General features: G+C 46.4%; 1 protein-coding gene across 1 annotated transcript; it reads right to left on the reverse strand.

Moving 5' to 3' along the window:
• Nucleotides 1–552: 552 nt before the first annotated feature.
• Nucleotides 553–7,562, reverse strand: LOC306935355 (claudin-14-like; the record flags this gene model as incomplete). The annotated part of the gene is made up of 3 exons (XM_079518366.1): nt 553–883; nt 6,778–7,004; nt 7,338–7,562. 3 exons carry the CDS (start codon nt 7,560–7,562, stop codon nt 553–555), a joined length of 783 nt encoding a protein of 260 aa, XP_079374492.1.
• Between the last annotated feature and the right edge of the window lie 11,692 nt (nt 7,563–19,254).

Here is a 19,254-nt window from a genome sequence, read left to right on the forward strand (position 1 = left end):
AGCATGAGCTCAGTCCGTTGCTCTCCCCAGGTCGGCAGAGGAAGTGTAGCGCCCAGGATTAAATTAGATAATTGACACTGAGTGAAACATATGGGTTATAAAATTGTGGTTATACATTGACGTGAAGTGAGGGGCGCTCTTATCATCATACATCATCTCATTCTGGCCAATTCCGCAATTTCCGTCCTCACCTTCGTCTTCAATGTTCGTGTGAAAACTGGCCATTCATTGTCAATGGCAGTCAATGTTTGTATTAAGACGATGTTTGTGTTTACACAAACCCTCAAAGCTGCACTGCGTGAAAAGACAGAGTTAACAGGCAATTATGGGCACTGTATTTTGCCCGTAAACCTCAAGTTCAGCAGCATATACAGTTAATATACGGTAATATACAGGTGTGATGGTACAATTCGGGAGTTCGGAGTTTGTTGGAAAGTTTAACGGGAGTTTCCTGTAATATACACATCCATATTCCATGATTTCTGCGTAGTGCTGGCCATAGGAGGGGCTCCTATAGCGCCCCTCAACAAAAGACGACGAGTCATGATGGTTTCAGACGTAGTCGCTGAGCCTGTAGCCGCTGCTGGACGTAGAAAGCCGCGACGGCGGCCCGCGGCGGTGGTTGTCCTTCAGCGCCTGCGGGGGGCGGTAGGGAGGCGCTGCGGCTGGGGGGCGGGGCATCATGGCGTCGAAGGGAGGAGGAGGAGGAGACGGCGGGCGGTATCTGGGCACGCGGAGGCGGGGTCCGCCCGCGGCCGCGGCCCCGCCCACTCCGCGGCGGCCGCCATGACAGCTCCAGCACAGCGCGGCCCCGCCAGACATGCTCAGGAAGGACGAGGCGAAGCCGAGGTACACCGCCATGCCGATCTCGTACTTCATACCGCTGAGGAGGAGGAGACACGGTGGTTATATCAATCAATCGGTCAATTAATTAATCAATCAATCACTCAATTCATTAACCCATTTAGACCTGAGGACGATTCTACACGTCTTCTAAATCTTGTCAGACGTTCGTAAACATTTTCATGTCAAGGACCCCCAAAAATATATGTATTTGGCCACCGACCCCCTTCTGAAAATATGTAGTTCCAGGGACCCCCCAGAAGCAAAGATTTGAGTTACAAAAATATCAGATCTACACGCTCGTAGCGCGGTACTCGGTGCCGCGCTACGAGCTTGTAGATCTGCCATTTTTCAATAGTTAAAGTATGACATAATGCTTAAAACACCAAAAGTGGTTCACGTTCTGAATGCGTTAATTAATCAATCAATCAACTATCTGTCTAGACTGAGGGTCCATTAAGACCTTAGACCAGATTCTACAAAATGTCTTCTAAAATCATGACAGTTTTCTGATAAAACGTGTGTTTCTTCTATGTCAGTGGTTCTCAAACTATTTCACGTCAAGGACCCCCAGAATTATGTGTAATTGGCCCCATCTAAAAAATATGTAGTTCCATCTGCCGTATGCCGTCACCCAGGGGGATTCTTGCATGCGACCTAGGGCGAGGTCTAAATCTAAATCATCCCGTCCAATTCTAAGAAAAGATCATGTCTTAGATGGCCCACCGCGCTCCATTCGCTAGTCGCGGTAGATTTAATTACCTCCCGTTGTCGATCGGCTCTAGAGTGTTTTGGCTCAGGGCCGTGCAGAGAGCACTGAGGGGACAGGGGCTCAAACTCCAGAAAAGGGCACATGTGGTCTTTTTGTGGGGTCCGTCCCTTGTGCCATTTCATGTCATTGGACAGTAAAATAAGCAATACGTTCTCATTAGTCTGAAACTAAAACTGACTGATGGCAGATTAAAAGATAATTCATTATGATAGTGGAAGTATCATTACTTGTCAAATGTTTGTCTTGAAGGGAGTGCCTCCCCAGTGTCCCCCCAGTGCCTCCCCAGTGTCCCCCCAGGGACCCCCAGTGCCTCCCCAGTGTCCCCCTGAGTGCCTCCCCAGTGCCTCCCCAGTGTCCCCAGTGCCTCCCCAGTGTCCCCCTGAGTGCCTCCCAGTGTCCTCCCAGTGCCTCCCCAGTGCCTCCCCAGTGCCCCCCAGTGTCTGCCCAGTGATTCATTAATTAATCAAAAATGTCGGCGTGCGGCGGCCCGCGTCGCGCTCACGGGACCGGACCTTAGTCTTTTTCAAAAAATATTAGTGGACCTTCAGCATTTCTAGTTGAGGACCCCTGCCATAGACTGATGTCATAGACTGATGTCACAGACTGGCCTCCACTATAAGAAGTAGAACATGCAGTGAGATTCTTCCTTCGACAGAGCAGGACGGAACCATACGGTCAAAATGTTGTGCTGTACGGCGGAGCTTCAATCAGCCCCATGTGGTAAACTTGCTGCTACAGCAGTGGGACACAGAATCTACTCCTTCGGAGGTTACCTTTCTCAGGACAACACCTGGCAACGTCAAGAGGATCCAATCGTCGTGTGCGTCTTCAACACAGTGTCTCTGAGATGGACGACGTTGCCCCGAGTTACAACCGCAGGAGGAGAGCGCCCCCCTGAGGTTCCCTGCACGCGCACCTACCACACGGCCGTGCTGATCGGAGATATCGTCTACGTCTGGGGTGGGTTGTATGTGGGTGAACTTTACGTTCGCGACAACGTGCTTTATGCATTTGACGTCGACGCCCACAGATGGATTGATGGTCTGGAGCAGTCTGGACTCCCGCACGGCATCCGCTGGGAACTGGTCTGGAGCAGTCTGAACTCCCGCACGGCATCCGCTGGGAACTGGTAGCCATGACTGACCAAAAAGGCAGCAGTGGCCCAGGCGGTGGCGTAACCGTCTGGGCACCCGACTGGTAATCCAGTCGCAGTGTGCCGCGGGTTCGACTCCCGAGCCCGACACGGCCTTTACTGCATGTCTTCCCCCATCTCTCTCCCGTTTCCTGTCAGCCTACTGTCTGTCCCTTCAAAAACCAATAAAAGGCGTAAGCCGCAAAAAATATCTTTAAAAAAAAAAAGAAAAAAAAAAGGCAGCAGTGGCGTCAACTGGCTATGGCACACTATGGCAGCGTGCCATATGGTATATACTATATGGTGCCATTATGGGAAGGGCCCCTGGGCCGCGGCCCCAATGGCTAATTTGGCCCTTTTTTAATTTGGCAGCTTCATGGCAGGAGTGGGGACTTTTTTCATCTCCTTTAAATACTTAAATATTAATCAAACATGTTTAGCTCAGGATGATCTATATGTAACTCTAGCTAACATGGCATATGCATAATATTCTTATATGGTGATCGGATCATCAATGGAGTACATTATTATATTACAAATGTCGGATTAATTTTGCACTGCTGTCTCCGCTAACACACGCACGTACGCACGCACGCACGCACGCACGCACGCACGCACGCACACCATGCCATAGCTTGGCTCCAGGGGGAAAATAAAAAAGGTCTAATGAGGGTCCTTTTGGTTACGAACTCTACATCATTTACCTGGTGGACCACCTGGAACCCCTTCAAGGACCACTGGTTGAAAACCACTAATCTAACAGGGGTTCTGCAATGTTTTTTTTGGCTGGGGACCCCCGGAAATGCTTTGGCCATGTCTCGCGACCCCCCCTTCCCCCAATACAAATTGACCGCTACAATAACCTTAATAATAGAGAAAATATATAATTAATAAATACATACTGAAACCAGACATGCTGTAATCATTAAAGCAGCTATAACATGCACTTTAAAACAGTTTTTAATATTTAATATCATATTGTCTATGTCCCTCAAATGTATTTCTAATGGTTTGAGCCTCAATCACCACTCTGATATAACCAGTCCTTGTCATTTCTTTCTGGCCTCTGAAGCAGTTTTATTTGCAGTACCACAATGTCTTGAAGTGGTGGGGGCGCTGATATGCAACCTATTTAATATGCGAGTCATTATAATACTGATGCTAGATAAAACCAGGCTTGTTTCCATTCCATGCCAGCTTGGAAAATCAACAAGCTGGCAAACCAGATTGAACCTGATCAATCTGGTTTTCGTCCAAATCATTCTACAACTACTGCTCTACTGAAACTCACCAACGACATACACTCTGCCTCTGCTAATCGTAAACTTACCGGTGCAATCTTCATTGATTTAACCAAGGCATTTTATCTAGTTGACCACTACCTCCTACTAGACAAACTTCACTCTATTGGCATGTCACGAAATGCCTTATTTTGGTTCAACTCCTATTTGCACAATAGAAAACACTGTGTTGTCATTCAGGGCAGTAAATCTGACCTAGCAGTACAGGAACGTGGTGTGCCACAGGGCTCAACCCTAGGCCCACTTCTGTTCTCCGTCTTTATTAATGATCTTCCCTCTATTTTATCTGGTTGTAACGTTCAGCTCTATGCTGATGACACTGTCATATACACTTCTCAAGCTAACCTTTCACAAACTCAGTCGACATTGCAACTACATTTGAATTATCTAGAATCATGGTTTATAGCTAATAAATTACTTATCAACAAAACCAAAACAAACACTATGCTCTTCGGGACTAATCAAAATATTAAAGCACAAACTAACAATCAATCATTCAATATCTCCTGTCTTGATGGTACACAACTGCATAGAGTTGAACAATTCAAATATCTTGGTCTCTGGCTCGACTCAAATCTATCATTTAAATGTCATATAGATAACATAGTCCGTACAATCAACTTCAGTAGTGTTCTATACCGTAACAGAAACTGTTTTACTTTTACAGTAAGAAAGAAACTAGTTCAACAACTCATACTACCAATTCTTGATTATGCAGATGTAGTTTATCAGACTGCCACTAAAACAAACCTTCTTCCCTTGAACTCAGTATATAACCGTTTATGCAGATTTGTCCTTGACTGCCCATATTTGACCCACCACTGTACCTTGTACGAAAATCTCAACTTACCATCTCCCACCTCAAGAAGACAGCAGCACTGGCTGCATTTCATCTTTAAATGCATTCATGTCAACTATCCACAGTATTTGAAACAGCTTATGATACCATACACTTCTACACATCAACTTAGACATTGCTCACATATTTACTTTAATATACCCACATCAGTTGGCAAAAAAACATTTATGTTCAAAGCTCCTTGTGACTGGAACAATCTATATTATTATTATTATTATATCCATATTCGTTCAATAACATATTTTCATTTGTTTAAAACTGTGCTGTCCTCTCATCTTGAGACTACCTGTTCATGTTTTCACTAATCATCACTGTAACAGATCCATGATGCAATCATCCATTTTTGAGTGGTGTAAACCACTCCAACAACTGGCTTTGTTAGTTTACGTGTCCACGTGTTTGTTCGTACCAAAAAAATCACACCCGTGTGAACTGAGTGGTGTAAGGTCTTATATAGCCTGTCTGACGTAATTAAATCATGTCTGACGTAGTTAAATCACACCCGGGTGAACAGGGTGAACATAGCAACCATGCTCATTTCTTCTGCACAGACTAACAAAGCTAATTAAATCACACCCGGGTGAACAGGGTGAACATAGCAACCATGCTCATTTCTTCTGCACAGACTAACAAAGCTAATTAAATCACACCCGGGTGAACAGGGTGAACATAGCAACCATGCTCATTTCTTCTGCACTAACAAAGCCAGTTGTAGGAGTGGTTTACACCACTCAAAAATGAGCATGGTTGCTATGGTCACTCAGTTCACACGGGTGTGATTTCATTACGTCAGACATTACGTCAGACCACAGCTGATCAGGCTATATAATACCTTACACCACTCAGTTCACACGGGTGTGATTTTTTTATCTATGAATTGTATTGTTTTGTCTTGTCTTGTTTTTGTCTGGTTGAACTGTCTGTAAAAAAGTGTCTTTATGTATGAAGTGTATTTTGTGAACGAGATGGTTCATCTCAAGGGATTGTTCCTAATAAAGACAATTTCAGACGACAATGGCGGACATTGTAAACAAAGTGGAAATGCAAATTTGGAAATGAAGACTGAAGAGGGGGAGGAATTATACAAAGTAGGGCGATAAATGGTAAATGGTGCATTTATATAGCGCCTTTATCCAAGGCGCTTTACATAGATTGTGCATTACATTCACCCATTCATACACTGATGGCAGCGGAAACCATGCAAGGTACCAACCAGCACGGTATAACGGTTGCGGTTGCGGTTCCACGGGAACCGCAACCTCCACCTCCACCAATCACAGACGTCGACATCACCGGATGTTTGGACTTTAGCATTCTGGGTAATGTAGTACTTCTCCGTGAGATCGCGCATAAAGAAAACTCGAAACCGGCCTAGGATCGCTGAAGAGGGAATTAAAGGCCAAGCAAAAAAATAATAATAATAATAGAATATTATATAAAGCTTAATCGACGGAACATTCCACCTGAAGCAGTTGCCGGTTGGATTCTAATTGGCGGAACGTTCCGTCACGAGCAGTATATTAGTTTTGGTGTAGCTATTGAAAAATAGCAGAAAAATAGCTACGAGCACCTACGAGCTTGTAGGTCTGCTATTTTTGAAAAATCATTCAAATGTGGCGCAAATCTTTGAATATATATTCTTTCAGAGCGAACGTTTTTAACTAAAATCTTTGCTTCTGGGGGGTCCCTGGAACAACATATTTTGAGATGGGGGTCCGTGGCCCAATAGAGATAATTCTGGGGGTCCTTGACATGAAAAAGGTTGAGCACCACTGACATAGAAACATGGGTTTTTCAGAAAACTGTGGATTTAGAAGACATTTGTAGAATCGTCCTCAGGTCTAAATGGGTTAAGGGGTGGTACACTGACCTCGGAAGGAAGGGGTCATAGAAGTCGATGACGACATCGTGGGTGGTCCAGCACACGGTGACGAGGCACAGCAGCCCGGCGGCCACGAAGCACACGCCTCCGCTCAGCGCCATCGCCGGCTTGGCGGGCGAGCTGCGGGCGAAGCGCGTGCACTTCATGCCCGCCACGGACACCAGGAGGGCCAGCGCGGAGGTCACACAGGACAGGACCATGAGGGCACGAGCAGCCTGCGGGGAGGAACGCATGGACGATCAGCACTGGGATTTCTTTCAAAATAACAGCTCGGGGTGCTGCGCAGATATGGCCGCTTTTACTCTGTAAGCCGTCTTAGGTACGTACCTGCAGGTCTGGGGGCAGCGCCAGCAGCAATATAGCTACTTACCTGTAGGTCTGGGGGCAGCGCCAGCAGCAATATAGCTACGTACCTGTAGGTCTGGGGGCAGCTCCAGCAGCAGCAGTATATCTACGTACCTGTAGGTCTGGGGGCAGCGCCAGCAGCAATATAGCTACGTACCTGTAGGTCTGGGGGCAGCGCCAGCAGCAGCAGTATATCTACGTACCTGCAGGTCTGGGGGCAGCGCCAGCAGCGAGCGGTGCAGCTCACACTGGTAGATGCCCGTGCTGTGCCACACGCACTCCATCCACAAGCCCTTCATGTAGGCCGAGGCCGTGATGATGTTGGAACCCACGTAGGCCGTGCGCCGCCACTCCGGGAGGCACGTGGAGACTACGCTACCCACGAGGCCGAGCAGGCCCAGCAGGAAGCCCAGGATCTGCACCGCCATGCCGGCCGCCATGGTCGATCTGACGGCTGGCCGTGCGATCGCACGCGTGACAGAGAGACGATCCACTTGATGAAATTCGTTTGGAGCCAAAAAAATGAAAAATGTGCTTTTCAGCCCTCTTTGTGTCCGGGTATAGTTCAGTCGGTAGAGCTCTCGTCTTTGCACCACAAGTTTATGGGTTCGATCCCGGGCACCGCCAACTCGTCAAGTGAGGAGCACGGCTTGAAGTCGTGCGGGGAGTAACTGGGAGCTGATGGTAGGTGTGAGCCGGCGCTCCACCTCAGCAGTCCATCTCCCAGAAGTCTAGCACGTTGTAACGGGGACAGACTCCATCTCCCAGGGGTCTATAGGGCATTGTAACGGCGACAGAATCCATCTCCCCCAAAAATAAAATAATCAATGCCTGCAAAAAAATAACTAAATAAAAAATTGATGCAATCAAAGTAACGTTCAGTTTAGGTCCTGCACAGCAGGCTGTGATAATCACAAACCACATGACATCATGACTGGACGTGGACGAAGTACTCGACCCATGCAGTACTTAAGAGTACAGACACTCCTGGTCAAATGTACTCTACTACAAGTAAAAGTAGCTCAGTCACAGTGTTACTCAAGTAAGGGTTAAACAAAGAAAGTAGTAAGTACATGCTTGGCATCAAAAATACTTAAAGCAAGTACATTTCTTAATATCAATGAATTGCTGTAATGTTTTCACAATGACTTTGTAGGACTTTGTAACTCTTGTTTCAGAGAAACCACGACGTTATATACAATTTAAAGTCTGCAGAAACACAGATAAAAACAAAGGACAAGATGTAACAACACAGACACCTTAAACTAGTGTCATTAATAGACTAACATCACGTCTAATTATTTTGTATACTAAGAAGTGTAGAAATAAGTAAGGCTCAGCGAGGTGTCCGAGTTCCATGTCGTATCCATGTTCCATGCTGCTGCATGCAGGGGGGGAAAAAACAGCCAACCAAAAGTACTTTGTATCCTTCCTAGAAATGTAAAATATTTGTATTGTATCCAAGTTACAAAAACATTAAAAAAAATAATCCTCAGATCCTCAGAATCTGTACTTAGGTACAGTGCTCAAGTACTCGGTTAATGTCCACCTCTGTGCACAGAATACATAATATCTCTCTCTCTCTCTATATATATATATATCTCTCTCTCTCTCTCAGCAGCAGAATCCCCAGCAGTGTAGTAGTACGGTAAACTCCATTTAGTTTGGAGGCAGCGGCAGACAGTGTTGTCTTGTAGGTCTCTCGCTCTCTCTCTCTCTCTCTCTCTCTCTCTCTCTCTCTCTGGGGAGTTGCCAGCTGAATGAGTTACTAATGAAGAAGCCTGCAGTTCAGCTTCACCTGTTCAACGATACACCTTCCGGGGGCGAGCCGCCTGCACTGCCAACCAGAGAGAGAGAGAGAGAGAGAGAGAGAGAGAAAATTAAACATTCACAGAAAACACCTCAGCTGAGATTATGGTTACAAGGCACTAACTTTGAAATGACAAAGGTCTCTTTTTCCACAGCTCTGTGAAAACAGAACACTTCAAGCTCTTTAGGCCAAAGTGTATTCATTACAAATATCTGGAACGCCCAGAAAGCTGCAGGTGTGCTTGACTTTACAACAACTCTCAGTTCCCATTCAGGACGGGAACCCCTTTTGGTGTTTTAAAGCAGTATGTTATGCTTTAGAAAAAATAGCAGATCTACAAGTGCACAGCGCGGCACCGAGTGCCGCGATACAAGCTTGTAGATCTGCTATTTTTTTTTAAATCTTGAAAATGTGTCGAACATCTTTGAATATTGTTTTTAACTCAAATCTTTGCTTCTGGGAGGGGGGTCCCTGGAACAACATATTGTCAGATGGGGGTCCGCAGCCAAATACAGATAATTCTGGGGGTCCTTGACATGAAAAAGGTTGAGCACCACAGCACAGAAACGGGTTTTTTCAGAAAACTTTTAGGATTTAGAAGACTTTTTCGGCCTCAGGCCTAAATGAGTTAAAGCAAAGTTGAAGACTATTCTGTTTGCATTTCTAATGTATCCGTTTTATCTCAATTTGTTGTCGTTCAAATGTCCTTTTCGTGGCGTGTTTTTAATAAAGGCTCTGCATGCGTTGTCATAACGTCTTAAATGCTTAATAAAGCGTGCTTTGAATTAGTGTGCTACGTACAAATTAACTTTCCTCTGCCTAATATTATTGTTATTACATGCCATGTTTTTGCGTTCATGTTCAGCAAAGAACATGCAAATCCCAAGAAGGGTAGTTAAGCATTGACCGCGTGGGGGCCAGTTTCGAATTGCAGCCGTCCGTAGGTGCCCTTTGAGAACGGTTTTGAAGGAGTCAAGGGATTTGCATGTCTTAATGACTGTTGGTAGGGCGTTCCACATTTTGGTGGCATAGGAGCAAAAATTATTTGTCTGTCACTGCATGCAACGGAAATAAGATAGAATCAGAATCAATCTTTATTGTCACATTACAAGTAAGGTGGGTGAACAACTTGGTTGTGCAGGCTCATATTGCAGTTAAAGGACCACTTCACCACTTTTCAACTTCTCTTCCTATAATTGGTCCTAACTAATGTTCATGATAAAATACTACCATTTTTTCCTACTCAGTCTGTGTCTCATAGGAAGGCTGTGGGCAGTTCAGAAACCCGTCCACCAGTGACATCATCGATGGTGAATCCAAGCTAATAGAAACGTTGCAATGCAAAAGTTGAAGCCATCGTTCTCACGATAATAAAAATCGAAATATATTTTAAAACAAATCTTGTTTAAAAAAAAATCTGCCTAATGATGACACAGACTATGAGACACAGACTGAGCAGGGAAAAATGGTGGTGTTTTATCATGAACATTAGTGAGGACCAATTATATGAAGAGATGTTGAAAAGTGGTGAAGTGGTCCTTTAACAGGTAGAGAGAGAAGAACATACAGTGCATAACATGACAAAGTGAGTGCATAATAAATAAAGTTCATCATGGGTGCATGTATGTACGACTAGGCTATAACAAAAAGAGTCCCTATTTGAGCACGAATCAGTTCAGACTAAACTTACAGTAGCTCTTGTTCAGCAGTCTGATTGCTGACGAGTAAAAGCTGTTCAAGCACCCCATTCGACTGGTATCACCCCATATAATCGGCGAAATCATCTGTTATCAGCAAGTTTGAATGGGGCCAGAATGTCCATACTGGCATCCTCACTGTTCAGTATGTCATTATCTGCAATTGTAGCATTGTCATTATCACTGATGTCCTGACGGAGGCGCGCCGTGTCTGGTGGCCATGAGCCACGTGAGGCACCGCCGAGCGAGGCGCTAGCCGAGCGAGTCGCCGTGCCGAGCGTTGCGAAGGCCACCAGACCCGACTCAGCGCCGTTCGAGTTACGTCCTGATAGACAGAGAATAGTATATATTAGTAGCTCCTAGTTCCATCATGCACCAAAATGACACGTCCACCAGGGGGAAACCTTGACCAGGCTATGTGGTGAGGATGCCAGTATGGACATTCTGGCCCCATTCAAACGTGCTGATAACAAATGATTTCGCCGATTATATGGGGTGATACCAGTCGAATCGGCTGGTTCAAGAGTCTGGTAGTACTGCTCCCGATGCTCCTGAATCGCTTGCCTGGCCGTGGGTGCGGCAGCGGCTTGAACAGGCTGTGGCTGGGGTGGTGAATGTCTAACAATGGAAATAATAACGGAAATAAGACTTTGATTTTATAAATGGAGACTATATAATTGGTGTGACATCATCGTACCCGGAAGTTATGTGGGAACGTCTACTGAGTTGCAAAAAAAATAAACGTTCTGGCCTTCCAAACAGAGAAGTCCTGTCTGACTTGCATTAAACCACAGTTTCTGACGAGACATTCCGTGCAGGTGATTATTACCCAATACTCGACGAAACCCGATAACGAGCTTATCGAGTACCCGGTATCAATGAGCTTTGGGCTTATCAAGCCTGTTATGGAGCATTGTGGTAGCCTGGCTAATAAGCCAGACCGAATCAGCCGTTGGCAAAAAAAAATTGCCTGCCGGCGGATTACGGTCTGGAGAGGCTCAATTGTACGCCCATTTCCTACACCAGAGAACAGGTGTGGCCAATCGGGACACGTTATGCAATATGGGCGGGCTTTGGTACAGTAACATTCAATGCTTGAGACCTTTGACTGACAGTAGCTCTGACCAATTGCGTCAAAGAGAAAATGTTTGAAACCGCCCCCCGGGAAACAAGATCCATACACAGCATCTCCAGACTCAAATACCACACGACAGTGTGATTTGAGTCTGGCTTATTAGCCAGGCTAGCATTGTGGTCCATGGCGTCATGATTAAACGATCAAGACAAGAGGCGATCAAGTAATAAATCGAATCATCCAAGCTGGCACAAACATGTCGGTCTAAAAGTACTGTATTTGAAGGCCCTAGTCAAATATATTGGTTCTGTTTTTTGTCGTCTCCCGTCTTTCCACAAATTAATATAAAATGCTCGATAGTGGTCTCGATAAGAACCCAGCTCGATAAGGCTGATCGATAAGGTGATCGTTAGCAATAAAAATTATAACGAGCTGCATCCCTGTACTCTCTATCCAAATGACACAGCGCAGTCAAAGAGCCATTGTTGGGACTTCCTCAAAATGCCAGGGGAGCGGATGACCCCCCCCTGCCGCCGCGCAGACAGGCAGACGTTTGTCCACTGTGACTCGGCTGGTACTGAGCAGCAGTGGTGGAGAACAAAAAGTACTCCAATTTTGTGTTACTTAAGTAACAGTATCAATACTGCAATATGGAAACAATACTCTGACACAAGTATAAAAGTCCAATATTCAAGATTTACTTGAGTAAAAGTACAAATGGTACTTAATGAAGAATATCGTCCCATTGTCCCCAAGTTTTCACATTTTTAAACATCGTTTGAAAATGGCAGATGTGTCACCGAGGCCTCGCCCAGTCATAAAAGCACTACACGCACGCGCACACACACACACACACAGTCCCCTGTTGTTCTTTTTCTTACTGATTGACAGCACGGCGACAGCGTGACAAGTGAGCACCAGGAAAAAAACATCCGACGATGTGACAAAGCACAAAACAAAAACAGAGAAGAAAAAAAGCAGCAGCGTGCTCAAAGCCAAACAAAAGATCAAAGAATGTTGTGGCTGTGAATCGTCCTACTGTAACTATAAAAATCACACCTGTGTGAACTGAGTGGTGCAAGGTCTTATATAGCCTGATCAGCTGTGGTCTGACGTAATGTCAGTGACCATAGTAACCATGTAACCATGCTCACCTGTGCACGGATACGTACACAGGTACACAGGTACACAAACATACAGACAAAGCTGGTTGTTGGAGTGGTTTGCACCACTCAAAAATACAATGCACACGATCACAATGCATGCCGGCTGGCTCACTGGACTTTCACTTCCTTGCAACCAGTGTTGATTTCGTCGACTAAAACGGTGGCGAAAGATGTTCAACTAGTATACCTCTTTTCACCGACAAAAAACAAATGAAAACTAAGCTGTGTCGACAAAATCAACCGTACATTTGTTATTCCACCAAAATCTTATGACGTCTAGTCGACATGCAGGGGTGGGCAACTATGACGTCTAGTCGACATGCAGGGGTGGGCAACTATGACGTCTAGTCGACATGCAGGGGTGGGCAACTATGACGTCTAGTCGACATGCAGGGGTGGGCAACTATGACGTCTAGTCGACATGCAGGGGTGGGCAACTATGACGTCTAGTCGACATGCAGGGGTGGGCAACTATGACGTCTAGTCGACATGCAGGGGTGGGCAACTATGACGTCTAGTCGACATGCAGGGGTGGGCAACTGACGTCTAGTCGACATGCAGGGGTGGGCAACTGACGTCTAGTCGACATGCAGGGGTGGGCAACTATGACGTCTAGTCGACATGCAGGGGTGGGCAACTATGACGTCTAGTCGACATGCAGGGGTGGGCAACTATGACGTCTAGTCGACATGCAGGGGTGGGAAACTGACGTCTAGTCGACATGCAGGGGTGGGCAACTATGACGTCTAGTCGACATGCAGGGGTGGGCAACTATGACGTCTAGTCGACATGCAGGGGTGGGCAACTATGACGTCTAGTCGACATGCAGGGGTGGGCAACTATGACGTCTAGTCGACATGCAGGGGTGGGCAACTATGACGTCTAGTCGACATGCAGGGGTGGGCAACTATGACGTCTAGTCGACATGCAGGGGTGGGCAACTTTGAAGAAGCTGTCGGGAGGAAACCTCATAACTCCATTTTTGAAGTTTTAGTTTTTTTTGCATAAATCAGTGCTATTGAACACCCTTTATGTCTGTGTGTTGTTTTGAAAATATTGAACCAATGGAAAGTAGTAAAAAGTACTCTTAACTCCATTGGACCATCAAAATGTCTGCTAAAGCAACTAACTCCTAACCAGTACAAAACGGCCTGGCCAATCAGCGGCAGCTAGAGGCGGGATCAAGGCAGCACTGTGTATGCCTTGATCCCGCCTCTGATTGGCCAGGCCGTTTTGTGGCCGGGCATCAAGTCTGCCTGAGAGTTCCCAGATGGGAGCAAGGACAGTCTAAGAAGGATGAGACGCGAAGACCGTACGGGCGACGCCATGTTGCTTTGGAAGGAAAGAAACATGCGCAGTTGAGACCAAGGAAGCTGAACGCGGAAGTGTTGGCTGCATATAGCCCATTGCGCATGTTTCTTTCCTTCCATGGAGCACCATAAGCAACATGGCGTCGCCCGTACGGTCTTCGCGTCTCATCCTTCTTAGACTGTCCTTGGATGGGAGCAGGAGGGGGGAACCCAGTTTACTCTCTGCTGCCCCATCTGGCGGAGTCAGGTTAACTAACTCCACCACCTCTCCCCCTCTCATGGAAGTAATTGACAATGTATAAAGTTACAACACCAACTTTGATGAGGCAGTATTGCTTTGTTTTGAAAATATGAGGTTTTCTTAATTTCCTGAAAAATGTATATTTTTCATTTCCTGAAAAATTAACATTTTGGAGTTATGAGGTTTCCTACCGACAGCAGAGATATACATAGCAGTACAAATACCTCAAAATAGTATTAAGTACAGTATTTTCCACCACCGCTAATGTATACTCAAACCAGTGGATATTAAACGTGAAGCGTCTTACCTGTGAGCAGCGCCCGGTGTCCACAGGTGTTGAAGTGATGTCATCGTCGATAAACGACGTGGTAACGATGCACCTTGAGGGGGCGGGGCACTCGACCATGCTTCCTCGTTCTCTGCCCAAATAATAATGCCCCATCTGTCCTGGTGAATGTCTCTCTCTATCTCTCTCTCTTTCTTTCTCTCTCTCTTTCTCTTTCTCTCTCTCTTTCTCTCCCCCTCTCTCTCTATCTCTTTCTCTCCCTCTCTCTCTCTCTCTCTCTCTCTCTCTCTCTCTCTCTCTCTGTCTGTCTGTCTGTCTGTCTGTCTGTCTGTCTGTCTGTCTGTCTGTCTGTCTGTCTGTCTGTCTGTCTGTCTGTCTGTCTGTCCGTGTCTCAATTTCAATACAAATTCCAGGGAGCTTTATTGGCATGAGAAAACGTACATTGCCAAAGCAAAAGTGGAACAAAAACAATCGAGATAAAACAAAAATAAAATATTGAATTCAAATAGGAATTAAATATAAAGGTGTAAACAGAGCTGTGTTTACATTTACACTTTGAGGGAATAATACTATCTTAAAAAGATTGTTTTTAAAAGATTGCGCTTTTTTCTGTCGGAGAGATATAGTTATACATCCATATTGGACAGGTTAACTTTTGACTAAAGTTGACAGCAGTCAGTCAGTGTTTCAATGTTTTGCATTCACTCATTGTGTTGCTTTCTATGTAACCCACCTCCCCACCCCATGTCTCTCTAATCCAAGCATAAACTACTACTACTTTCATTCTATTACATACTGTACATACAGACAGAATCACACATGCAACATTGGTACACACACCTATTGGCTTTATCCTTCCTCCTCTCGTCTCTTTCTCTGTGAGTGCAATGCCGTCCGGCTCTTTGCGACCAGCAGCACCTCTCTCTCTCTCTCTCTCTGTGTGTGTGTGTGTGTGTGTGTGTGTGTGTGTGTGTGTGTGTGTGTGTGTGTGTGTGTGTGTGTGTGTGTGTGTGTGTGTGTGTGTGTGTGTGTGTGTGTGTGTGTGTGTGTGTGTGTGTGTGTGTGTGTGTGTGTCAGGCAGGATTACACTCTCCATGGCCTTCCAGCTGTAGATTAATAAGGCGTAATAGCCTTTACTCAAACACGCTATAAGCCTGTGATTAGTGGGTGAGCATGCATGCTCACACACATGCATGCATGCTCACACACATGCATGCATGCTCACACACATGCTCACACACGTGCATGCTCACACACATGCATGCTCACACACATGCATGCATGCCAGCCAGTCATGCATGCATGACTGGCTGGCATCAAGGGGCCAGTGAGGCGCTCCAACGTTGAAGCTCTGGGCCCTAGTGGTAAGAGGAAGGACTGCAGGCGGACCCGTGCACGGACACGTAGGACCATCACTCCCTACGTCACCCATACGTCACCCCGGACCTCAAATTTGAGGTCCGGAGGAGGTACTTCCCGGCAGTCTTCCGGGTGCTTCAAAACGCAACTGAGCAACTTCATCGAAATGAATAGCTTGGGGGCGGGGCTAGTGCTCCAGTTCGGTCTCTATCCTTTATATACTCTATGGCATGCATGCATGCACCTTACTGGCAGTCTCGCCAGATATTGTGGAAGGAGCAAGCATGCAACACAATCCCTCCCAGCCGTCAAGAGGAAATCATGGCGCCAGAACTAGAAATGCACTCTGTCGAGCTGCCAACTTGCGCATTGCGCACAAGTGTAGGCCATGCATGGCCTACTTGTGCGCAAGCAGAGCGTGCCATGGGGTGCGCTCACCACTGCTGGTACGACTGCTGCTCTGAGTCCTAAAGCTCTCTGCTGATGTCTGGGTACGACTGCTGCTCTGAGTCCTAGAGCTCTCTGCTGTCTGTCTGGGTACGACTGCTGCTCTGAGTCCCTATAGAGCTCTCTGCTGTCTGTCTGGGTACGACTGCTGCTCTGAGTCCCTATAGAGCTCTCTGCTGTCTGTCTGGGTACGGCTGCTGCTCTGAGTGCTAGAGCTCTCTGCTGCTGTCTGGGTACGACTGCTGCTCTGAGTCCCTATAGAGCTCTCTGCTGTCTGTCTGGGTACGACTGCTGCTCTGAGTCCCTATAGAGCTCTCTGCTGTCTGTCTGGGTACGACTGCTGCTCTCAGTCCTACAGCTCTCTGTCTGGGTACGACTGCTGCTCTGAGTTATACAGCTCTCTGCTGCTGTCTGGGTACGACTGCTGCTCTGAGTCCCTATAGAGCTCTCTGCTGTCTGTCTGGGTACGACTGCTGCTCTCAGTCCTACAGCTCTCTGTCTGGGTACGACTGCTGCTCTGAGTTATACAGCTCTCTGCTGCTGTCTGGGTACGACTGCTGCTCTGAGTGCTAGAGCTCTCTGCTGCTGTCTGGGTACGACTGCTGCTCTGAGTCCCTATAGAGCTTTATGTCTGGGTACGACTGCTGCTCTGAGTCTAACCCTGGGTACGACTGCTGCTCTGAGTCCTAGAGCTCTCTGCTGCGGTCTGGTTACGACTGCTGCTCTGAGTCCCTATAGAGCTCTCTGTCTGGGTACGACTGCGGCTCTGAGTCTAACCCTGGGTACGACTGCTGCTCTGAGTCTAAGCCTAATCCTGGGTACGACTGCTGCTCTGAGTCTAACCCTAACCCTGGGTACGACTGCTGCTCTGAGTCTAACCCTAACCCTGGGTACGACTGCTGCTCTGAGTCCTAGAGCTCTCTGCTGCTGTCTGGGTACAACTGCTGCTCTGAGTCCTAGAGCTCTCTGCTGTCTGGGTACGACTGCTGCTCTGAGTCCTAGAGCTCTCTGCTGCTGTCTGGGTACGACTGCTGCTCTGAGTCTAAGCAGCCGATTACAGTACGTGCACGCTCTGCTCGCGCATGTAAAAAAATGCGTGAACAACCAAAGAAGAACAAAGGCCCCTTGACTAACCAGGATGTGAACTTTAAATGGGACAATCTGCATAATTGAGTGATGATGTCATACGTTTGGTACTAATTGATGCCAATAGAGCGTTGCAGTCCCGCCCCCTTTCATGACGACGCCAGGGCCCAGGAAATAGTTCCCAATGCATTTTTCCCATAGACATTTCAAAAAGTATTTATTTAAAGACCTTTTAAGCGTCATACGAAACCAACTTGAGTCGTGACAAATCATGACAATAAACACAATATTTTGGACCAAACAAATAATTACAAAGAAGAAAAACAACAAAACCTGTTGTAACCTGCCGTGTTCTTCTTTCTAATTATTTCTTCAGCCCGAAAATTTTTGTTTGTTGTCATGATTTGTCACGGCAAGAGTTGGCTTTGTACGAGGCTTAAAAGGTCTTTAAATAAATACTTTTTGAAATGTCTATGAGGAAAAAAAACAGAGAATAATTGGGCCCTGGTAGGGGGCGGGACTGGGCCCTGGTAGGGGGCGGGACAGCGACTCTCTGTTCTGTTGTACATTTTGAGGGGCTCCACAGGTTTAATGTTTGTTTATCCTTAAAACAAACGCTATTCACATTGACAGAGTTTAATGTTTATTTTGTCTGATAATTACATCATAAAATATGTATATATATATATAGCACCCCTCACTTCACACAGGTGAGATTTTTTACTCTAGTTAATTTTGAATTACGGACTTTTACTTAAAGGGAAACTTCACCCTTTTTGCTAAAAAATATATATGTTAATGACTTAACACTCCCAACGCGGATCGCGTATCAATACGTTATCAATTAATCAAACGTCGGGTGCGGATCACGTATCAATACGTTTCAATCACTTTTTTATAGCATACTTTCATTCATCTTTTTACCCACCCGGACAATGAAGAACCATCGCCCTATCATTGTTGCTTAGTCCCGCTCACGTGATCAGAAAAAAAACCAAACCCCCCCCCCCCCCCCCCTCCCATCCTGAAAACAGGAGGGCGGGCCGCTTTACGTGTAGAAGCCACTAAGCCAGTCTAAAATGGACGCGCCCATGCGCGCCCATGGAATGATCCAGTCGGTGTTCACCTAACCTCGCCTCACCAGGCTTTCCTCCAGCTATTGGCTTTCACACAACACTATACTACTCGATTCCCCCCTCCCCTCCTGTTTCTCCTGCAGGAGGAGCCTTGCGAGATGGGGGCTCTGTCCTGGCTGGCTCTGTCTCTCGGAAAAAAACAACCGATCGGCATTGCATTGCGTCTGCAACACACATGGACAGATGCATGTTTCCTTCTTCATACTGTAGCGACCAAACGATCCCCGAGCCTACAATACTACGAACTAACCACAGTATCGAGGGGCCGCCACGACAAGACAGTGTGCCGTTGGTGGATCACGTATCGCCATGCAGAACCGTCATAATCGGAGATCGCTCGGACGTGTGATTGTAACGCTTTTTTATTCATTATAATTGTAGTGATAAGACCGCAATGAACGCATCGGGGACGTAATCGACCCGGGTGTAATGTATAACGAACTTTTCCGCGTCCTAAACCGTGGTGTTGTGATCCGTTGTCGTTGACATCACAGCCGGGGGAATCTT

This window comes from Electrona antarctica, assembly GCF_951216825.1.
Source record: "Electrona antarctica genome assembly, chromosome: 13".
Classification (NCBI taxonomy): Eukaryota; Metazoa; Chordata; class Actinopteri; order Myctophiformes; family Myctophidae; genus Electrona; species Electrona antarctica.